The 24,076-nt window shown below is 48.9% G+C and overlaps 1 protein-coding gene across 1 annotated transcript in view; it reads left to right on the top strand.

Moving 5' to 3' along the window:
- Nucleotides 1-2,839: 2,839 nt before the first annotated feature.
- The window catches only part of LRIG1 (leucine rich repeats and immunoglobulin like domains 1), a 98,510-nt gene continuing 77,273 nt past the window's right edge, over nt 2,840-24,076 (top strand). The window contains 4 exon segments of the mRNA XM_063164342.1: nt 2,840-2,902; nt 7,996-8,192; nt 8,417-8,546; nt 8,549-9,006. Coding sequence (XP_063020412.1) covers nt 2,840-2,902; nt 7,996-8,192; nt 8,417-8,546; nt 8,549-9,006 — 848 coding nt within the window.

Below are 24,076 nucleotides of genomic sequence, written 5' to 3'. Positions count from 1 at the left end.
GTCTTCCATTAACAGCACAGATCAAATGAGCCAATGCAACTGCTTCAGCTTTGCCTAAATAAACGCCTGGATCAGTCATCAAAGTGGAATTGTTTTCCACAACACACTTCCTTGAGCAACCCAGATAGCCTTTGTGCTGGCCCCAGAGGTGATGTAATGGGAAAGGCTCTGAGGCAGTGTCAGAGCCCTGCAGATTGCTCAAACCCCAAACCCAGCGCTGCAGCCTCCAGGTGCGCGCTCAGCACCGACCCTCAATGTGATTAATGGCTTTTTCCAAAGCCTTGTGTTAATGCAGAGAGCCAACTTTAACAAATTATGGATGACCTGGGGGAGGATCCAGTCACCTAGAGGCTGCCATGTGCAAGGAAGCTGTGCCAGCCTACAGAACCTGGGTTTCTCATAGATGAGCCAGGTGACGCTCAGCACTGCCTGCAATCACTGTGGTACACACACACACAACTCCTGTCTGCCTTGCTCTCTGCCAGAGAAAGATATTTGGGACAACTACTGCCCCCCCCCAAAAAAAGCCTTCAGCCAAAGAAAACCATCAGTCCTGTTGGAACCAATCTGAAAACGCTCCCGCTCTAGAACCAGCAGCCCCTCCTGGCCACATCCAAGTGTGGGCTCTGTTCAAAACCACAGAAGGCAGCTAAAGTCCCAAGGAAATGCCTCACACAGAGGCACCACTTCAAACAATGCCATTCAGCAATGACTAGTCAAACTGGAGGTAAGCAGCTCAAAACAAGATAAAATTATAAAATAGCACTTAACAAGAGAAGCAAATCTCTTTCACTTACCCCTCACATTGTAGCTTGGGACCATGACAGATATTCCAAGTATCATAAGGCTTCACCATGCACTCAAAAATATCCAGCACACCCCAGATGAATTCCATCCTCCCCAAAAAAGGACAAGTCCAAGGGCTAAAGACAAGAAGTCACCTGAAGTATAGCTCTGGTATTTCTGGCAAAATAACCAGAAAATGTAAGAAAAAAAAAAAGCCCCACCTGCAACTTCAGCCTCAGGGCTCCCTGGAAGGATAAAGGCTTGGGGCAGTGCAGGTGGTGCTGGCAGGTTAATAGCCCACAGCTGCTTTCTCCCCACAGGTGTAGCTCATCCAGGGACCCAAGCAAACACACCCTGCACCCCATAAATGCTGGAGAGAGCACAAATCACCTCTGCTGCAGCCAGCCCTCATTCAGAGGGATGGTTTGTGTAGCTAAGGGCTTGTACAGCATCAGATGGTGGTGATGTAGGAGAAGGGAAGGAGTTCAGCTCCCCTTCCTTCTCTCAGCAAGCCTGTACATAGGCACGTGGCTATTTACTGCTTTGTTACCAGCTGGAGTCAGTGACTGCAAAAACCTCATCACAAAGGGGAGTAAGTGGAAGGTAAGAATGGCATTTTTTGTTTTCTTCTTTCACCTTCTTGGCTGGGGATTTTGTTGGACATTGCTTATCCCCTAAGCTGTGCCCAGGGAGGGTTCCCTCTCGGTGCCCCAGGAGCAGGTGATGCTGCCACAGCTCTGTGAGCAGCTGAGGGGGTTGGTTGGTCTGCCCTGACCTTCAAGGGGTCTGAGTTTGGATCATCCAAAAGAAAATAGTGTCCAGGGTAACTAGAACACAGAGGCTTTGGCCAAGTGGGATGGAAGGGAGTAATGGAGGCCTCCTGGAGAAATACATAAAAGCTAAAGAACAAAAGAAACCCTAGGTGAATTTAGCTCCTCTCTGGAGCAGCAGAGGTGTGAAGCTAGAAGTTCTACACAGTTTCTTCTAACCCAAGAGACAAATCACATCCTGCTGGAGTGTTTCAGTTCTGAGGGTATTGTCTTCTTTAAATTTGGGTGGCAGGGAGCATAAGGCAGCTTGTGCCTCTTCACACAGTGCTTCCTCAGATCACAGGCTAGTAGGGGATTCAGGCTCACTATTTCTGAGGGAGCTCTTCATCACAGTGTGCCTTTCTGCAGAGCTGATGGGAGCAGCCTCCTTAGGGCCAAAGGAATGCAATCCTCCTGGGATACAATGGACACAGTTGTTCTGCATCCCTGGAACTTCCCCTGGTTGCTCACATCTTGTGGGAAATGGGTGTCGCACACTGAACTGATGCACAAATCCCAAACATCCATCACTGAGCTGTGGACAAAGCTGTCCAGCTCCTGCATGATGGTGTGGCATTGCCAGAGACTCATTCATGTGCCATGGCAGGCTCTGAGAGAAGCTTGAGACATTTTCCATCCATTGCTTCCCCTGTTTCTAATTAGTTATGGCACTGGCATAAACTGGGATCTGTGTCTACTAAGCCTTCATCTGCTCTTCCTTATTCCCACATGAAGTCATAATCCTTCATGCCATCCCAACTGTTGCACTGTGGGAGTGATTTAGGGTGCCTCAAACCAGAGGATCATCCCTCAGGTACTGAACAAACAGAATAACTGTGGAGGAAAACAGGCCTTGTGTCACAGGCTGCTGGTGAGAACACATGTGCTGGCACAGGGACACCAAGAGAGGAGTGGAGCAGAGGCTGATGTATCCACAGAAGAATTTGAAGAACAATCATGAGATTTTACACATGGCAGATGTCTAAGATATTTTGAGAGATTCTTCTCAGAGCCTCTAAGCCACAGCAGGGCCCTGCCACATATTTTGTTCTTCCCCTAATGATGCTGTGCCATTTGTACTGCAGTATTGATGCACTCCTGGGTGGTACCAGCAGGATGAGGAGTGTGGTTAATGGCTGGCTTCAAGGGCCAAACAGAAATATCAGCCTGCAGCTCAATCCCTAGCCAAGAATGAGGCACTCAAGCAAGGAAACAGATTTCTTTCCTAAACAAGGGATCAAAGCATGATGAAGCAGTGGACAAGTCTTAATATCTTCCAGCCAGATGAAGCAACAAAAGACAGCTTGGTAGTAACAGCCCAGAGTAATCAAGGAGGCAGTAATTGAGTCCCAATAAAAGTTGTCACAAGGTATCTTGCCCCACTTCCAGTGTGGATAAAGATCAAGGACACAAGTTGGGAAAAACTAGCTCTGACCTGTAAAGGCAGTGCTTGCTTGCCAGATGCTCCCAGAGCCTGGCTGCTGTGGCCATTCTGCAGTCATCCTCCTTTGATTGTTTTATGGGATCTGGACCTCTGAGAGCAGCCCCAACTTGTGCAACCCTCACTGAGCCTGCCCTGGAAACCCTGCCAGGCAGAGCCCATCCCTGCTTATGGTGCCCTTCAGCTGTGGAATAACGACTGGACACTGAGCTATTACATGTGTTTATTAATTCTATATTTAAATGTTTATTAATAATTAACATAGCTACTCAGCTTGGCAGGTTTTTATTTTTCAGCAGGCACCCTGCATTTACTCCATGTGGGTTTTTCCTTATCTGAGCGCACAGAGAGGTCAGGGCTGTTTTGGGGCAGGGTGAGTTACCTTTTTTTGCCATGGAAGTCAAGTCAACAGCCATCAGCAAGGAAATGCAAACTTTACTCTGGGAACCCTTTGGAGCCCACTGCTTTTATTAAGCAAGCTTGTGGCTCATCTTCCCACTTACACAGAGGCAAGAGCTTACAGTAAAATAAAGCATCTGTTTTTCAGCTACACATGGATTCCTAGCCCTTTCTAGAGACTTATCCAGAGTGAATAATTAGTCTTTATTAAAGCATCCCTATATGAAAGGTATTAAACTCCTCCACCACTATTTCTAATTATTTTTTCTATTATTCTCTGAGCAGGGGCAGGTGACTCCAATTTTATCTGCAGCAGGATTCCAGTCTTCCTTGCTCCGCTTTTATCTTTTCATCTAGCACATTCCTCTGTGGCTGCAGGAACTTCATGCTTCCCTCTCAGCCTAGAGGTGAGAGCGAGCAGCAGAAGTTGCACCATGTAATTATGGTTATTATGCCAGCTAATAGAGCTCCTCATGGCACAAACACTGCTGGGAACAGCTCTGCTCTTGCTCTTGGAGGCTTGGCACGGATCTGAGTCCAAGCCCAGATCTGAAGAGCAAAGCCCAAACCCTGCCAGCTCACACATGGGGCCAAACCTTTCCCTGGGCTTGGGGAAACCTCTGGGTTTTGGAGTTCAAGCAGGATTAGTGTAATGTTGTGCTGGAATGTGTGATCCAAGCAGACAGTGCTCAGACTTCAGGTCTACCAGCTTTTCTTCCTGCACTTGGACTCAGTCCATTGCCTTGTCTACCAAAATAAAAAAGCTTTTAAGTGTAATCTCCAGGTTTGAGTACTACAGGTTTACATTCAAACCCTCATTCTTACCATATATTTTGCCCATCCAAATGGCAGGCAATATCCTAGTGCTGTCTCTTTCTCTCTTCCTTTTGTCTTGACAAGAAACTGCTCTCGTGCTTTTAGAAAAATGAGATAAATGCACACACATTTATACAACACTTTTATGAGAAGTCCTTCAGTATGGGATAAAAAGGAATCAGAGGTGGCAAAGTTGTGACAGAACTTGGATGTGGTTAATTGGATCTACTTATTTGCACCATTTTTTACTAACTGCCTGTGTCAGTCCTGGGCTCAGAAAGCAATTTAACTCATTGCCTGTGAAAAATGAAATGACAGCAGCTACTCGAGTGAACTTTCACATTAAGGAAGCATGATCTGCTCTTGATCAAAGACCTTGTGTTCCTGGAGGACCAGAGTTCAAGCACCAGCCTCTCATTTCAAGAGGAGAAAAGGTTTCTGTGTCATTGCAAGGTAAATTTCAGAGTTTGAGGCCAAGGTAAACTTTCATGTCAGCACTGTCAGTGACCCTGTGCTGAAGCTTCACTTGATCATCTCTTCCTTTAATTCTCACTGTCATATTCTGCCTCCTGCTCAGCTGAATTGGCTTCCCCCATTTCAGCAGTGAGGAGTGATGTTATCACTTGTGCATCACGTCATGCAGCTTGAACCAACAAAACAAGCTCTGAGGAGTGGGGTTGGCATCCAAGACACCAGCTTTGGGTGCCAACAAGCCATAGAATTGTCCTTGCAGGTCTGGTGTAACCAGAACAGCTAATAAACCTCTGGAATGCTGATGCTGTGGTTGATCTGGTCACACCAGAGAAACCATCTCTTGCAGCTGGGATGGCAGGAGCCAATTCATGAGCAGCTGATAGCAAAGGCCACACTAGAGATGTGTCAATGTGACTGTTGCTCTGCTGAGTAATCACTGTGACTCTGTCACACCTGCTGAAAACTTTTTAAGCATTTGGCATCATGACAATATTGATTGGAACCTCAGTGCACCCACGTTGACAATACAAGGGGTTGAAGCCATAGCAGCAGTCATTTTGCAAACCTCAACACCACTGGTGCTGGGTGTAAAGCCATCGTGAAAGTTATTAGAAGAAGACAAATCTTGTTACAGATGGATTTGTAGCTCTGCAAATAGGATGGAATGAAAAATGTCAAATGCAAGGATGGTCAAAAAGAGCAAAGGTCCATCCTTTTCTATTTTGCTGTCTCCAACCTTCAGCCTGCCCCAGGAGAAGTCAGGTGCAGCCTTCCCAAAGCCTGACAGCACTGCCATAGCTGCCCATGCAGTGTGACACCTCTGGGTGCTCTGCAATTCCCAGGGCTCCTCCTCAATGCCGGGTCTTGCAGTGAAAGCAAAGACATCTGTGAAAGGCAGCTGCAGATCCTGGGTGGGTAGAAGTGAATTGGAAGGTCTAGTTTGCAAATCAAACCAGAGAGATATTTCTGCAGAAACCAGGAGACAAACTCAGCTCATGCTGGAGATGAAGGGTGCCCTGAGCCTGGGGCTCCTGAGAGTTCCTGGCTGTGCCCCAGGAGTGTGGGGTCAGCCCAGGTGAATCATCTGGGGCTGCTTCCCCAGCTGTAGAGCAGGGTAATGCTTCTGTTCTCACCTCAGCTTGTCTCCTCTGTTTAGATTTCAAGCTCCTCAGGGCTGTGTCTGATACATGTATGTACAGTTCCTGGCTTAATAGAGTCATGATCCAAACTGAAGCCTCCAGGCACTCCTGGATATTATAGCATTGCTAATTTCACAAGAGGCTGCAATCAAATTCCTGTATAGGGGGGAAAAAAACCCCTGAAAAATCCCCAAAAGGAATAAAGCAAGCTATTAAAAACTGAGGAACATTTTTGCTGAAGTGGAAATAATGGTACTTTGTCCCAAAATGTATAAAATATGTATTGCAATTAAATCCTCTATTGGCAAATTGCTCTACAATTAAAAAACACCGAAGCTTGAGTGAGGCAATTAGAATAATAGTAGAGTGTTAATTATAGCTTGATGGATTCTGCATGCTGTCAGCAATTACCTTCCAAGTGTGCACTTCTGAACCGACTCCAAATCCACAAAAAGACACCGGCAGAATTAGAAGTATCTTCCGTGTTGGCATGCCTCTGCCATTTTAAAATTTGTTTTCATAAATACTTTTATAAGCTATTTAATTAGATTTAATGAGGTTTGAGGAAGAAACATCCTCCATGCTGCACACAGGCTCCAGCACAGGCATTGACTTGGGGATGAGGGAGAGCACAACTGGGAAGAGCTTTATTTCCTCCCAGCTGCCCTTTCCTCTGTGCAAGGATATCTTGCAAGGTAAATTTCAGAGATCTTGTGCACATCTGAGGTGATTGGACCCAGGTTCCAGCGGATTTGCTTCTAGCTTTCTGTTTTATTAAGGTTATCTAAAGATTTTGGATCTCTCTGTCTCTCCACATGGGAAACCCCATACTTACCATCTTGCCCTTATATTAAAAAATATTGACATGAACTGTTGAAGTTAATTAAAAAGCCTGGTTGTCAAATCTGAGAACACTTTAAAAGAAGCAAAAAAGTCTCCTTATTTCTATGGTACCATCCCTACTGAGCAGGAGAAATCCTCTCCATAAAAGTGCTTTTGGGTCCAGCAGATTTGACTGCTGTGTGTCAGGCATCTGGCTGAGAAGGTAAAAAAATCCCTGTGCATTGTGTCAAATACAATTCATGGTTCTATTGACCACTTTGTAAGAAATCTAGAAGAAAAGGAGAATAGGCAGGGGGTGTGAATGTCCTCACCCAGAGTGACAGCTTCCCAAAATTGTGTTTCTCTCACACCTTCCCTCATGCCATCGAGGCAGCATTTCATTACTGTGAGCACTGGTGCTGATGGTTGAGAAAGACCTTGGAAGATTTTTGCTCAGTTTTGGGACTGAAGGCAGGAATGCTGAAGCTCAGGCATTCAAAAGCCAAATTGCTCATCACTCTAAAGGCTGGCTTGTCACCTGCCTTCCTCCTCTGTCAGTTGCTGATAAGGCTCCAGTGTGCTGCCTTCTCTTGCTGCTGGTTCTTACTGATGGGTATGGAGAACAGCTGTGCCTTCATCCTGCTCATCATACTCATGGAGCTGCAAAACTCCACGTCCTGCATGGGGAAGAGACCCTGAGGTTTTGACATGGGACTATCACAGCCTGTGGGCTAAATGGAGTTTCCTTGGTTGGGATACCAGCAAATTCAACTTCATACTTGTTTATTTTGCTCAGCTGAACCTACTCTCTAGGTTACAGCAATCCAGCTTTGATGCTTTTCATGACTTTGTACAGCTGAGGTTCCACTCTGAACTGCCTGAAATGCCATTGCCCTGGGATTTTTTGGGAAAGGATGAGCAGCATGACTGGAGCATCCTGCAGTGCAATGCCCCGTTCTGTCACAGGAAGGAAATTCGGCTCTGTCCCTGCACGCAGGAGGGATCTGCACTAAAAGGTTGCAAATTTAATTAAAGGCAGTAGAAGCAGGATTGCCCTGTGATATCTAAAATATCAGGGCAATGCGATTTAACTCCTTACAGCAGTAAGGGGTTAAATCACATTCTGCCCTCTGTGGGTGCGCTGAGCGCTCCTAGAGCTTCCCTCCCCAAAAGCTGTGCTGGACCACATCCAAACCTGACCCAGGGCAGCGGATGCTCTCCGGTGAGCTCGGGAGCGCCGCTCGCTCGGTGCGGTCCTGGAGCGCAGGGATGCTCCAAATGAGCCGTGCCCGCGGTGCTGCGGGTGCAGCCCCGGTGGGTCGGGCTCGGTGCCCTCTCCATCGGCCCCGAGCTGGGTTCCCCCACCTACGGGCGCATTTCGGACCCGCAGCCGCGCTCAGGTGCGCTCTGGAACGCGCGTCAAGAACTGACCCGCTCCTCCCACGCGTGTCCCTGCGAGTGCAGCCCCACGGCAGCGTCGTGGCGTGCAGAGAAGCACAGTCCGGGGTGCAGGGATGCCCCAGGCCCGAGTGTTCCCGGAATTATTGTCGGGATTTACGGCCGGGGGGGTTCGGGAGCGCGGGTCCCAGCGCGGGGCGCGGCCCCTTTAAGAGCGGCAGCGCGGGGGGGCGCCCGCCCGCGTTCACACCTGGAGTGGGAAAGGGGGGCGGGCCCCGCCGCCCGTGATTGACGGGCCGCGAGCACCAATGGGGCGGCGCGGCGCCGCAAAGGGGGGGACTCCTGGCCAATGGCGGCTCGGCGGGGGCCGCCAGGCAGCCAATGGGCGGGCGCGCGGGGGGCGGCGCGGCTACATGTTGCGGTGTCGCCAACGTGGGTCCGCGGCGAGCGGCGCTCGGGCCGGGCGGCAGCGGCGGCGGCTGCGACCCCGCGGGAGCGCACCGGGACCGGCCGGCGCCCGCCGAGCCTGAGCCGTGCGGCGCGGAGCGGCAAGAGGAGGAGCAGCGACAGCAGCAGGCGGCGCTTCCCGCGGCGGGGACGCGGATTTGACCCGCCCGGCAGTGCCCGGTGGATGCCGGTGCCATAGCGCCCCGCGGGGCCGGCGGCCGAGGCGATGCTGCGGGCGGCGGAGCGGCGCTGAGCGCTCCCGCCGCCTCCTCCTCTCGCCGCGGACGTTGCCCGGTGCCGGATACAAAATGGCGCTGCCGTCACGGGCGGCGGCGGCGCTGCTGCTGCTGGGGCTGCTGCGCTCGGCCGCCGGCGGCTGCCCCGCGGGCTGCGCCTGCGGCGGGGACACGCTGAGCTGCGGCGGGCTGGCGCTGCCCGCCCTGCCCCGGGACCTGCCCCGCTGGCCGCGGCACGTGTGAGTACCGGGGGCACCCGCGGGAACGGGGCGGGGGGTTCGGGCAGCCAAGCCAGCGCTCTCTGGCTTGTTGTCAAGGCAGGAGAACTTAAAACAGAAATCCCCTCAAAACTCCGGGTTAAGCTGCACTTTAACAACTGGGCTGCGCGGTGCGGGATTTGTCCCGGGATCCGGTGTCCCCTCTGGCACCCACCGGGGCGGGGATGGCGGAGATGGAGGCGGCGGTGCGGTGCTGGTCCCGGGTGAAAGCTGCGGCTCCCTTCGGGGCTGGCCTCCGGTGTCCCGGAGGAAAGGGAGCCGGGAGCGGGTTTGGTCTCTCAGCAATGGGATCTGCTGGAGATGATGGCCAGCTCGGGCTCCCGAATCCTTATTAGGGCATCGTCTGTCTATCCATCCATCTGTCCGTCCGTCTGTCCGCGCCGTCCCGGGCTGCGGAGCGGGGCGCGCCCCAATCCGGACCCCAGCGCCGCGGCCGCGCCCGCTCTCTTAGTGCTGGCTTTTAACGCTGCCAACTTTTTCGGCTGTGAAATTCGGGGAAGGAAAGGGAGGCGAGGGTTTCTGGGGAGTTTCGGTAAAACCCAGGTGTTTTCCAGCCGCGGCTGGCTGCGCTCCCTCCGTGCTCGCTGTAAAGCGAAGTCATTCAGCTGCGCTGTATCGTGTGTCCTGGGCGGCAGCGAGCTCAGAGCCCCGCACCTGGGGCTTGCTGCGGCACCCTGAGGTGTTTTTTATTACAAGAAAGGTGGTTTAAAGTGCTCAGGTTCGTGTCCAAGCGCAGGACGGTGTCTCGGCCATTTCCCGGTCAGCGCAGCGCGTTTTGACCGCTGCTCGTGGAAACCGAAATAAAACATCGGACGCTTAATGCTCAGGAGATTCGGAGGGAAAAGTGTGCTCAGCATTGACAGTTCGAGTGGTTTAACAGTCCAGGAGGACTGAGAGTATCTATATGCGCTCACAAACTTGTTAAAAAGTGTCCCGAGCTGTTAGTTAACTTCGGGAAATCAGTATCCAGAAAGGGACAGGGAAACAGCGCTTCTGCTTCGGGGCCTTTCTGCTGTTTGAACAGATTCATAAATTATCGAATCTCTGAAACGCCTGGTTGTAATAGATACTGCTCAGCCCGGCCAGGAGAGAGGATGGTCACTGAAGTGTTGCTGGAGTTCGTCCAGCTCCTTATTGAAAAGAATTATTAGAGGTTTGTCGGGTTCTCCTGGTGGTATTCACTTTTAGCTGCAGAAATGCCTTGTTTTACATTAAATTATCGTGTCTCGTATCGAGAGAAGCGTGTGGCCTCTGCATTAAAGCCCTGACTCATCCCATTCACCTGTTGCTCGGAAGGATCTTTCCCTCACCTTTCAGAGCAAGCTTTTAATAATTCCAGCATTCCCATGCACCTCTTAAACTAGGACAGTGTATCTTTGTTTGGGCAAGGAAGGGCGTTAAAAACCCCGACAAAATAAATTTATTGTTAGGTGTTTTTTTTCCGGAGTGCTGATGCCCAGGAGTGTCTTTTTCAAATGGAGCAGGTTTTGGAGTGTCTTGAGTTCAGTTCAGATTTTATCGGTGGAGGAACAGCACGTATAAATCTTCTGCTGTGGACCTGTGGGCTGTTGATCTTCTAGACACGTAGAATACGATGTGTAACTTTGCATACTGAAACTAACCAAGAGTTGGTTAAATGATGGCTGTTGTATTTGAAAATGCAACATTAAGGCTTTTTTTCCTCTCCATAGCTAGTGTAAAAAAGACGTTGAAGCTATTGCAAGTACTTTTGTTTCTAATTATTAAAAATTACTTAAAATTACCTATTTCAGTTTAGAAGTACAAGGATGAAGCATGTTTTTCAGGCTTAGTGGGATCGTAAATGTTCATTTTTTGCGCAGAGAGTTGATAACTCACTTCTTTAAAAGCACCATGTGCTAGCGAAAAGTGCGATACTCTGTGCGAGTACCTCCGTTTCTTTTTGGATTTTTTTGTTTTGTTTTTAAAGAAAAAGAAGGGAAATGTGGCGATCCTCAGTGGCGCATGGCTGATGCAGGAGGGCAGCCCAGGGGGTGCGGGTTCTCCTGCCGTACATTTGGGGGATCCGGGCGATGTTGGAGCTGCGCATCCCCATCTCCATCCCCGCTGGGCAGGCTGGGTCCCGCCGGAGCTGTTCGCTCCCCGCCGTGATGAGCTCGGGCATGTTGGATCGCTAATAGGAGACGAGATAAACCCCAGCTTCCAGCGGCTCTGGTGGCAGTGCTTTAACTTCATTAAGGCTCTATTGAACAAGCCCTCCTTAGCAGTTTATCTTTATTCCTAACGAGTGCCACAATGCCGGGGCAGCGCTCGGAGTCGGTTTTCAGCGTGTTGGAGATAAAGCTTTTGTTTGTCGGCTTGGAAATGCGGCTCGGCAGCCGGGGAGGCTTCTGGAACAGACTTAATCACGCCGCGTATTTTGTCAACAGGACTATCAGTACCGAGGAAAATTGCTTTTTGAAACTATTGTTGTTCCTCTGCTGGCAGCAGAGCTCGGAGTTGTCATTTTTCTCCGAAGCTTTCAGAAGGAATAGCTGATACACAGTCACTCACATTTAATGTTGTGTGTAGCATGGATGTTTTTCAGAGTTGTTTTTGATTTTTTTCTTCCTTAAAAGCAACAGGCAGCTCAGCACTGTGCAGCAGTTATATAAGTGTTCTTGACTTGCTGCACGGGGCACGTTGCAACACTGCCATGACCCATCCCGTGCTCGCAGCAGCACCAGCTGCAACTGGGAAAGGATTCCTGATCCTGGGAAAGGTGCACAGAGCTCCTTTGCAGTGCCTCCCTTTGCAGGTGCTTTAGTGTCTTGTGGTGTTTAAGTCTGAAGTTTGTTTTTACAGTAGAGTCTTACATGTGGCATCAAGTTTAGGGCTAAGCTTAAGTGCAGAACTCTTTGTGCCCCAAAAAAGCCAGGGCTTCAGCAGTGTTGGTGATGTGGCACGTCCCCTGCATCCTCTGCTTCTGTCTCTCCATGCATCTTGATTTTTGAGGAGTGACAGAAGAGTATTTAGCATTTATATTTCCTTTAGACATCATGTATGACTGACGGTTTTTTCCTTTTCTATTTAGTGATAAAGCAACAATATTTTAGGTACAGCTTTTGGTGAGAAGATTTAGGGACAGTGAGGCTATGGTTGGATGGTGAATTCATTGCTAGCACGGTCTTCAGCAAAGAAAGTTTTTTATTTTAAACAGAAGTGTTGTAATGTGCATTTTGGACCCAAATGAGATATTTTGGGGGATATTGACCATCTGTGCATGGACCCTTCTGCCTCTGGGTCGGTGTGCGTGTGCCTGGCATGTCTGGGAGAAGGCAGCAGCCCCGGGAGAGCCGGGCTAAGAGCTGCTCTCTGTTTCCCAGGAAGGCTCCGGGCTTTGGTGTATGGATGAGCTGCCCCGAGGCACCAGCTGTGTGCGAGCTGGCTCTTTGCACGGTGCTGCTGCTCTCCGGAGGGACCAGGGCAAAGCGCCTGAATGCTTTTTAAAGTCCTGTGGGTGCCTGCCAGTGGTTTCAGGCTCTGGAAGTGCATTTGAACTAGGAGGAGCAGTCTCTTTCTGGGCTCAAGTGCATACACACAAAGATTTTTGTTTAGTGAAACTTACTGTTTGTGCTCAAAATTACCTGTAAATTTCATGCTAAACTGGGTGTCAGGTGCTGTAGCTTTGCTTTCACATGTTAAGGTAGCTTTGCTTGCTTGGTAAGGGGCTCTGCTGATGCTGGTGGCATGGGATTTTAATTTTTGGGGTTTTTTTTTTTTTGGGGAGGGCATAATTCGCTCTCAGGCTCTGGAGTAAGCCTGCTCCTGCAGATGCTGGAGGAGGAGTGGGGGACTCTCCTGCTGGGAGAGGGGAGTGCTGCTGGCAGTACCTCTCCTGCACGTCCTGCTTCCAGGCCTGCTGAAATAATGGAACAAAGATTAAGTCATGGTCACCCTGGGCTTCTGCCCCGCACAGCTGTGCAGCTCTCAGCGTGTGCTGGCTGCCCGGGGGGTTTGGAGGATGCCTTGGGACAGGGATGTGCCTTGGTGCAGGTGGCTGCTCCCTCTGGCCACCCAAACACCCTGCTGGTGATGCTCCAAGGGTTTTCCTGCTCAGGTGGGACATGCTTGGAGCTTGCAATGCCACACAGCTCTGGTGATGCTTCCCAGAGCTCTGTCCTTGCCAGTGGCTCTGCTCAGGACAGTCCCAGGGCTGAGGATGGCTCTGCACCCTGCAGGACTGCAGTGCCTGCCCTGGTGGGGAGCAGCAGAGCCTCTCCGGGCCGGCTGTTTAAGCACAAATAAATACATGTGCCTGCGAGTAAATCCACCCTTCCTGTGCGAACATGTGTCGGTGGATTCGCTGACCACCCTCAGCATGCCGCAGTATTTATTTATCAGTTCCTACGGGAGGACAGCAGTTAACACAAACCCTCTCTGCATCTGCTGTCTGAGCTTCTCATCTCCATCCCACACTGAGCCACGGCCGGGGCAGAAATTGGCTCATCGGACTAGGATTAAAAGCAAATACGAGCCTGATAAAAGAAAAAAATACCCCCACTTTAGAAGCCCTTCTGGCTCTGCAGAAGGCCCTGGCTTCTAGTGAAAAGCTTAGGACCTCCCGTGCATATTCCTGTCTCCTTTTGAGAAACTTCACGGCATTTAATCACTTTGAGACTTTTCCTCTCTGCAGTGACTGCAATTCGAAACGCAGGGGTCCCATACAAAAGAAGCAAGTGCTCAATGGGCTGTGTTAATATTCAGTGCTATTTACAATGGGTGCAGTTTGAAAAGGGGAGAATGGATGGTCTGGGAGCTGGGGGAGGAGGAGCTGCAGAGGGAAAATTCCCAGGACAGGGGAAACAGCGTCTCAGTAGGCAGTAGGGAAAAAAAAAAAAAAAAAAAACCAAAAAACCGAACACACCATCAAGTGTCCTCTAGAAAAATCAACTATTATGTGTTAGGTACAGCTTAATATTTTTTTTCTTTGCTTGTGCAAAGTGCTCCACAGTCTTCTGGATGTAAGGTTTGGGGGTGGCTGAGCTTTGCAGGATTTCCTGCTTGGAATTTAAGGAGCAAATGTGAGGTTGATTGTCTTATCCCTTTACTTGTTGGCATCAAGAACCTAAAAGTGGTAAACTAATACGTTTGGGACCCCAGACACTTTATTCAAAGCACTTCAGGTACTTAAATGCTTCCTCGAGCATGGGTGAGCTTTCACTTCCCCGCTTAAGCTGCTGCTGGAGTTCTGTCTGATGGGGATTTGGGCAGATGTGGAAGTTTTTGGAAGTGTAGCTTTATTTGCTGCGTGAGCCTCACCTGGTGCAGCACTGGAAGGATGGTTCCAGACTGCAGCTTCACTGCTGCAAGGGCTCAAGGTGGTTTCATGTTGAGGCAAATCCCCCAAGAATTGTCCCGGAAATGCCCTTGTGACTGTGCTTGCACCTGGCTCATGAACAGAGGAGCATCTCCCATGCAGGGCAGCTGGGAATTGCTGAGTGCCACCCTGGCCATGCCCCAGCAGTGCCTGCCTTTGGCTCCTGAGAGCTTTGATCCATCCTGGAGGGGCTCAGGTTTTGCCTTGAACTTTGAGTGGTGCAAATTGTGATGATGGCTCTCATTGCTCGGTAGCCAGCTCTGCTCGGGGTTTGTGTATTGGCCCTGATTTGTGTATTGGCCCTGGCTGGTTTGTTAGCCGCACCCAGAAACTCTCAATTAGGGCTGCAGGGCTTTTAATTGATCTCGTTGGCTGCCCTGCCAGACACCTTGGATTGAGTTAGCTCAGCTCATCAGCTTTTAACACAATCATTTTGTGCTGCTAACCTAATCACCCCGTGTGACTCCCTTGTCTTGCAGCGCTGAGCTGGATGGGGTCATGTGGATGAATGCAGCACGGATAATTTAGACTGATGCTTGGGAGAGCCATCTGTGGAAAATCCAGGCTTCAGGTTGAGCAGCTCTGCAGGACCTGGGCTGAGCAGGAATTAGCACCTCATGCGGGGTGAGGGAGTGATTTAACATAAAATTTAGCTTTGGTGAATAACAGTAAATAAATAAAGCACCTTGGTCTGGATTGTGGTTTCATAAAATACCTGGGCACCCCCTGACAGCTCTTCCTTGCTGGTTTTTGGTGGCGTGTGAAGAGAGAAGCAGAGTGTGCGGCTCCAGGGTGTGCAGGAAGAAACAAAGGGTTTCTTCTTGCACACCCCGTTTCCTGCTACGTCCAGCTATTCAGTAATGTACTACAATATATTTTTTTTTGTTTCCTAGCATGGACAGAGGCCTAAGTCAAGGACCAGGGTGCCGTTGTGCTAATGCACCACATGAAATACCTATTATTGTTGTAGCTGAGTCATGCATTAATAGTTAACCAAGTCCTGCAGCCCCAGCCTCCTGTGGCTTCAGAGCAGGACCACAACACATGTCCTGTGTTACACCCCCTCATTATGCTTTCAGCACGTTCTCTCAGGCCTCAACCATATAATTTTGGAGATGTCTAGAAGCAGGCCCTGCTATTTTGGGGACACCTCTCGAGACCTGATGACGTGTCACATCCAATTCCAGGAGCAGGGTTCACTCGGTTCCATTTTCACTTTGAGTAAGAATTGAAGGACAGGCTTCAAACTGCAGCCATCTGTGTAGCTTTTATTAACCATGCTGGGTGTGCAGACAGAATGGTTGGTTGTTTGCACCTGCCATGGCAGTTTTGTAGCTTCCCACAGTGGCTTTGTGTGGATTTCGGGAGGAAAAGTGTAGGAGACTTAACAATTGAACAATTTGATATGGGGCTGCAGATTCTTAAAATGTTATATACAAGTTGCATTTGAAAATGCATTATCTGCCTAAAACTTTGTTCTGGAGATGAAAGTTTTATGTGCAAGAGAATTTTATCTTTTTTTCCCTTCTTTCCAGGATGGGAGGCAGGGTTTGGTAGTATTGATGTTGCTGCTCATGATGTGGCAGTAACTTGTGTGAATTTTCCTTTGGGGTCTTTTCTTGGACCTGTTGGGGCAGTCTCATTATTTTTTGTAATTAGGAGAGGTTCAGTTTTAAACGTAATTCCTGTAAATCCTACTCAACCTTACTTGGTTGCATACTACAGAAAGTGCCTGTTTTTAGAGGAATCCTTTCACATTAGAGAACACACCCTCCTGAGCTCTGTGGCAATTTGGCTGTGAAATCCTGAAGTGAAAAGCTTTTTCCCAGACCACCTCCTCCAATTTTTAGTGGCTTTTTTTTTCCTCCTTATAGGAAGGCAGACAAACCCTCAGGTGCAAGGAGGAAATGAGAAATTCAGAATGCCAAGTCTGGGCAGTGCTGCTTCCCACTTGCCCACACACACAGGGACAGGGATTTGTCCTCACCACTTAAATGTTTCTCTGGTTGCCCAAAGCCTGTGATTTTGGGATGGGCACTTTCCAGGACAGAACCCTGTTGTCTTTCAATGCTGTGAATGCTCCTCTGCTCTGGAGAGTTTACCATCAACACCAGCTACTCACAAGCCTCTCTCCAAAATACTGACCTGCAAATTCCAAATACACTTTGCCTAGCTGGTGTTCAGGCTGCTTTATATCTTCACTTATAGTGTGTTTTAGCCTGCTGCATGCCAATATAAACACAAGTTTTCTATGTTATCTAAAAAATACTCTTAAAAAAAGTGCTGGCTGTCCAGCAGGGCAGGACATGCAGCCTGTGTTGCAGTGCTGCTCCTCAGTGCAGATGGGGACTGGGGCTGAACTGGTGAAAGAAATTCAGTTGGAGGTGGCAGGTTTGGGCTGAATTGGTGGGAGATATTCCCTTGGTGGGTGTAGGTTGTAGCTGTGTTTGTGGATGCAGTGCTGGAGGTGTCCTGTGTGTGCAGGAGCTCCACTGGGGTGTGGTGAGTGGGTGCATGTCCATTTAGGAGTGGGGTGGTGGGAGATTTGGGCAGGGGGGGAGGCTGCTGGTCTGTGGATTGTGTCCTGGGTAATAAAACAGCAATTGTAGGAAATGGCCTGGCTGGAGGCCCTGTGAAAAACTGCCCCCTAAATGTGTTCCAGTTGTCCAAACAGTGGTGCCTCTCCTCGTGTGCTGCGTGCAGGGGGAGCCTGGAGCTCTGCTGCTGCCTGGGGAGCAGCCCCAGGCACCCCTTGCTGCCTTTCTGCTGTGCCTCTGCCGTCCACACAGCTTTCAGAGCTGTGGAAAAGTACCAGAAACTTTAGCATAGGTTTAAAAAATGTCCTCCAGCAGTCTGGACAGGAGGATGAGCTCTTCTGCAGCAGTCCATGGGCAGGCAGACTGAATTTGGCTGTTTCCCAGCACAGGGTGGTTGCTTTGAGATGGAGCTGGAAGGTGCATGGAGCCATGGATTTATTCCTCTCTCAGGAGACTTTGCAGCCTCAGGGAATGAGAGAATGGAGGGGTATGGCAGGATTATGTTGGCAGTGACCCCTCTGTCACTTGCAGACGGTGAGGAGGTGTATATTGATCATGGATGTTCTGCTTCTCTCATGCCCAGTTCCTTCTTTGCTCACCCACCTGCCTGGTGGTGGCAGAGGCAGAAATGGGCAGCAATGCCAGGTGCTGTGACACAGGGCAGCTGTGACCTGCTGGGAGCCAGGAGAGCATCCCATGCTCTGTTTGTCCATGTAACTCATGCAAACCTTTGTCCCCTCCTGAACTGCAGCACAGCCACATCCACACTTGTATTTCATTTGTTTTGGCAATATGGGGAGGCTTCTCCTGTTTTAGGAGATTTAAACAAACCATGTGATGTTTTATTTTGAAAGGTGTCATAATAGTTTGTGCTTTTTCTTTGCTAAGTGTATTTTTGTGCTGTTCCTGTCTGTTGGTCTATAAACAACTCTGTTCATTCTTTTTCCTCCTTAAACAAGTAATCTAAGTCAGAATTCCTGGCTTTTGAACACCTTTGGATTCTTTTGGAGTAGTGCATGCATTTTGCTTATAAATCAGTAAATAAAGGATAGTGTGTTTTTTTTTAGACTTATCTGAATTGGAAGGATTTGTGAGAGTTGTTCCATCTTTGTTTCACATGGTTATAAATCTCTTGTGTATCTCCTCTCCCACTTTCCAACATTTTTACTGAGGTGGTGACCACCCAAAAGCTGTTGAGGTTGATCAAATTAAGGGGTTTGAATGACTGTTCATAATTTTTCTGTTACAATGGGTTGGAAAATAATGTTACAATGGGTGCCTAGGCAGACTCCACCTTTGCTGTGTGAGTGGGCAAGGAGAAGTTCTCTGCTTTGGGAGGAGGTCTGCAGTGCTGAGGCTTCACCCTGATTTCTGAGCACTTTTATCCAGGGTTGTCACCTGTTTTGCCTGCTGGACAAGGAGTTATCAGCCTGTCCCTCCATCCCACAGGGATGCAGTGGGACTCCATCAGCTCCTGCAGTTCTCAGTTTTTCCTGCTGTTGATCTCTGTGAGGCTGAGCCCAGCTCCCCAGTGAAGGTGCTTGGCTTCTGGTTCCTTGGTGAGCTGAAGCTCTTCAGGAGCTCTGGCTTCATCCTTGCTGACCCTACCAGCAGAGACATGTGCTGCTCTTTGAGTTAATTCCTTGGACAGAAACTTGTACAGATCTACCAGGATGTGTTAGGCTTGCACTGTCCACTTCAAACAACAGCTGGGTTTGCCTTCCCTGGTGCAATAATCTCTCATGGCAGGTACTGCTGTTTGCCCACCTTTCCTGAGAAAGGAGCTTGTGCAGTTGTTCTCTTCCCCCAGAGCTTTTGATGCTGCTGGCCACCTTCACTTTAAGGGTGAACTCAGATTTGGAATGCCTGCCTCTCCCATGGGCAGCAGGCTGTATCCCCTCTGAGGGAAGGGAAGCAGTGTGAGATTATCCTGTATGAGAAATCAGTCTCTGTGGAGAGAGCGGTGCAGTTTAGCCATCCCTGCAGGAGAAGTGGGTGACAGAGTCCCAGCTGGGAGACAGGGCTCTGCTTACCCCTGATATCAGTTTGGTTAGGGAGCTGTTCAGAGTCTGGCTGGAATGGTGCTGGTGGTATCTGATATCCACAGCCAGGAGCAGAGGAACAAACAAGGGATTGATGCCATGGAGAGCCCCCAAATCCTGATCTCTTTGGGGACCAGCATGGATTCCTCTGTGTCTAAAGTGCTGTCACCAGTGCAGTGGAGGAGCATCTCAGCCAAAGCAGCAAGCTCTTGTGACTGCCACAGCCAGAGATTGGGTTTTGGTGATGTGCTGCTCCTCTTGAAGCAGAATTTTCAGGAAGAAGGTGCTTTCACAGCCTGCTGGGCATGGGGCTGTCAGCTGTGGTTGAGAAGGAATGGCCCTGGGTGTCTGCATCCCTCAGATTGCTCCTTCCCTCAGGGCCATTCAGGGTTTGGGATTTCCAGCCCTGTGGGGAGGAGGCAGAGCCATGCAGCTGGGCAGCATCCCTGGGAGATGCCAAATCACAGCCCTGGCTGTTTACCACAGCTTTTCTCTCGTGCTTCCTAGCACTTGTCTCAAGTGTTACCACTTTGTGGTCGGCTTCACAAGAGCCTGAGCTGTCCTCTCAGCTGGCAGGGACACTGGGACTGTGCTGCGTCCCTCTGTGTGTGATAAGCACGGTGTGCTCAGGCTGCCCAGGCTCTGTGCCCTGCTGTTTACTTTGTTTGCTTCTGTCTCCAGCTGGGAATAGCTGAAAGGCAGAGCTTGAAGCACTGCAAGTTGTAATGCTGGCAGGGGGCTTGCTGGGGAAAGGGCTGTGCACCATTAAGCCATTTAGATTTGTCACAGATCATTTTTTTTCAAGTCAGAAAACACAAAAACACTTTCAGAGGAGGATGAGGTGGCAGCTGAACACCTGGGGCTGTGTTAATTAATGTTGCTTTGTTTGTGAGATGCATGGTTAAAATGAGAGGAATTCAGCACAGACTTACAGGTCTGGAAACAAAATGGGGAAGTGTCCCTGTCCAACAAGTTCCAATTGCTTCCTCTATGGTTTCCTGAGTAATTCTGACTGCTGGTTATTAACAATCTCTCTTGCCATGGCAGGGTGCATCATTCCCCAGATCTCCCTTTGGACCAGCACCTGCCTGCCATCCCATCCCTGCTCCTGAGCTGGTGGCAGGGAAATTTCCAATCCTCTGGGAAGTCAGCTTCCTGAACACAGTGTGAGATAGACAAAAACAGCCACAGCTCTCATAGACTGGGACTGGGAGTGAATTAAAAATGTGCATTGAAATATTTTGGGGGGATTATGGACAGTCATAACTGAAAAGCCTTTTGATGGTTTTCCTGCTGTTTAGGTTTGAAATGCAGAATTCCTCTTGACTTGTTTGAGTGGATTTGGAGACACCTGACTGTGCCAAATGTGGAAGAGCAGAGCTGGTCCTTCTCTTGTCATTCCCATAGTGTTGGGAAGGGGCTGCAGGATGCCCATTTAGGTCTGGTCTGTGGGGACAAGCCAGGCCCTCCAGCACCTCTCACTCTGCCAGAGCTTCACCATTCACTCTGGCCACTTCCACTGAGGGCTTTCAAGCCAAGGTGAGCCAGCTCTGTGTGTTTGATGGTGTTTTGGGGCAGTATTTGGCTTTTTGACCCATGCCCATCCTGCCACCATGGTTGTTTTCCACCCTTGCTCTGCATTTCCAACCTTGCTCTGATGTAAATCATCCCTCCAGCCCTCACCTTATGGGATCTATGAAGACTTGTTGGGAAGCAGGGGAGGAATAAATGCCAGGCTGATGGAGGCAGAAATAAATGCCAAGCTGATGCAGGCAGGAGCTGGACCTTGCTTTGGTAACACTCCTCCTGAAAATGGCCCTATATTAAAGCAGTGAAGTTGCATCTCACCTAATATAGCCCTATAAACATTAGGCTTTATGGATAAACTAGAGAATTAGTTTTCTCAGTTTTGTGGAGTGCAGTGGGTATTTCCAGAGGACAAGTCAAGAACTGTCCAGGGGCCATGAAAGCAAATGTCCAAATGTGGCTTGTCCTTTGTGGATGGGGGCATTGGGATGTGGTTGCATCCTGTCTGGGAAAAGAGACTCTGCCCAGAGCTTTTTCACAGCATGATCATCTCTGTAAAGGCCAAGAAAACTTGATCTGGAGGCCTGTTTTATTTGTTCATTCCTAACTCCAGCCCTGTTTGAGGGAAGCACATGGAGGCCACCAGCCTTGCTGTCCTGGCACAGCCATGTTCCCCTCCTGGAAGAAAGGGTTCAGGGTGATCTTTGAAATGCAGCAGAAATCCCACACTTCCTTCAGAGTTTTGACTCTTGCGTTTTTCATCATGGGCAGGGTTTAAAGTTTTCTGCAGCATTCAAGGAAAGTTTTGGTTTCCCTTTGCCCACATGTCAGCATTCCTGAGCAAAGCAGCCTCAAGATTTGTGGAGCAAATTCTTGAAATTCTGCAAGTGTTTTGAGCCAGAAAATGTTTTCAAAAACTGCCTGACCTAAGAAAGAGTTGGTAGGACTTGGGCATGGCTTAGGAAAAATGAATAAGGCATTTTTATCCCTCTTTAAATTCGCATCATTCTGACCAAAACCACCATTCCCAGTCTTGAGAGCTGCTGCACTCTGCCACCGTGTTGTACTTAAACCACAGCTGTGCTTATTTGAATAAACCAGATAAAAAAGATACAGATTTTAAACTGAGCTTTTCCCTGTTCTTGCACTGACTTCCCCAGTGATCTGTGTGTCATTTAAATCTGAAAAGGAGTTTGGATGCTTCAAAGTGGACTTGAAAGGGAAGGGTGTGTGTGGCAACTCCTGCACCTGCAGGCACTGCAAACCTGCTTAAGGCTCCTGGAAATGTTCTTCTCTGAATGTTCACCTCTGAATGTTCTCCTAGGGGTGATCTGGGTGTGCTGCCACCAGCACCCCATAGTTGTGCTCTGCAGCACCCGTGTTGCTGTTGTGGTCTCTTGTGGATGCTCCAAACATTGGGTTTATAATTTATGCCCTGGATGTCTCTTGCCATGAGCTCTTTATAGACATGACCACGAGTGACCAGGAAGGGAATTGGGAGGCAGGAAGACTCCTGAGTGTGACTTGTGTATCCCATAACCTTATTTCTAAAGGTGAAACCCCATGGCTATTTTGGCCCAAGTATAAATTTTGTCTTAGTTTTCTTGCTGTTACTGTTTTTGTGAGCACATTCACAGTTCTAGGGGATTTTGGTATTGACATCTTCTCTTAAGAGGATGGGTCTGACTCAGACTGAAATTGCTGATTGATTCCCCTTTTTTGCCCTCTCCCTTTTTCCTGCTGAAGTCAAGAACCACTTCAAAGGCTCAGATGTGTTGGTGCCAGACGCCACACAGTTATTGTGAGGAGAATTTGAAATATAATTGAAAACAAACCTTTGTTCAGCCAGGCATATCTGGCTGTTGACTTTCACTCACGACAGAGGTGGGTGCTCAGCCTCCTCTGCTGGATTTGATGTCTGCACACTTGTCATGGCAGATGAATTGCCCCCATGAATTTACATCTGGTAAATGTTTGCAAAATCTGGAAAATGCGTATTTTCCTACCTAGGAACCCGCGCTGACGCTCAAAAGTTGCCAGCATATTTGTGGAATTCCTTGCAGTAATAAAACACATCAAATTGGTCTTGGCAGGCTGATTTCAACAGAGATGCTCCAAGTCCAGGTTTCTCAGCTTGGCAAGCAGAGTTGTCCCACTTCCTTTTAAGACTCGTCTCTTCTGTGGGATATAAGGATATTGTTCAACGTAATTTCGAAAACATTTGTGAAAGCATGGCTAATACAGATGTCTGCACTCATTTCAGCTTTGTTTGCTGAGACAGCAGAGCCCGGTGTGGGAGCTTTGCAGCCCAGCTCAGCCAGTTCTCATGGTGAAGTCCAGGAGGCTGGAACTCCCAAAGAGCCCAGCAAACCTTTGCCCACAGCATCCCTCGCTTGCCTGGCGCTGAGTACAAGCTGTTGTTTTCATACCCCATAAGATGACATTTGCAAACATGGTCTGCAAGGTGCACAGTGTGGTTTAGGTCCCTGTTTCTTGTATGAATTTCCTGTATTAATTTAGAAGAGCGCACCAGGTGTGTCTTGGATGAGAATTTAACCCAGAATTTTGCCCCAGGACTTGTGTGCCACTCCATGCTGTGTTATGGTGTGACCACCTGGGCATCATTTTGTCCCTCCTTGCTCCAGGTACTCAGATTTGACTTTTCCTTGTGCCAGGGTGATGGTCTGAGACCTAAAAGCATTAGTGCAGTGGAGTGCAGGGAGCTCAGTCTCTCCTGGAGGTTACTCCTGCTGCCAGATTTGGGTCCCTCTGGAATTTAATAGTTCTCACTGTGATTATATATTGCTGGATTTGGTGTTTCTTCTCCTTTTAATTTGCCTCCCCTACCAAAAACACCAGTCTCATTGCATATGGCTGCCTGTCTGTTGTTTATTATCTTTGCTGCACTGTGGTTAGTGCTCACACATGATATTTCTTTGGTTTCAGTACAGACTGAGCGGGTTGTCCGCCCCTGGATCCAAAAAATGTAAACTATTTATAAATGAAAAATACTCTTCCAGTTTGAAAGTGCTGTGTTGTCCCCCTTCCATCCACCATGTGCACATTTGTCTGTTCTCCTGTAATCCCACTGATGTAAATCCAGATTTCTAATAATTTATGGGACTGGGGGCTGTCTGGAGAAATTTTGATGGGACCATGTGCTCATGGGGGAGAACACGAAGCAATAGTGATAAAAAGTAATGGAAAAATGTTATTTGTCTGTGCTGCATTCAGTGCAGATATGGCCCCAAACTCAGATAATCCTTCCTACAGAGTTCAGGGATTCTTGATTTTGATTTTCCAGTTGGGCTCATCTCCATAATAAGCAACCCTTGAAAAACTGGGACAAAAGAACTTATTAGTGTGGCTTAAAATGGCCAGAGTGCTTTTTCTGGTACTCCTTGCAATTAAACTGTGTTTGATCTGTTTTGAGCATGTACTTAGTTTTATATTGAGCTAAGAGCCTATGTTTAGTCTCCCAGGGAAGAAAAATAAGGCAGGCAGGATTTAATAATGTATTCTGGGAGGCTGGGGTGAGTTTTCTGTGCCTCTTTGGACAGCAGGGCAGGAGGTGATGCTGGGTGGGC

Source organism: Melospiza melodia, chromosome 10 (genome assembly GCF_035770615.1).
Source record: "Melospiza melodia melodia isolate bMelMel2 chromosome 10, bMelMel2.pri, whole genome shotgun sequence".
Lineage (NCBI taxonomy): Eukaryota > Metazoa > Chordata > Aves > Passeriformes > Passerellidae > Melospiza > Melospiza melodia.
This window is presented reverse-complemented; position numbering and strand designations above follow the sequence as displayed.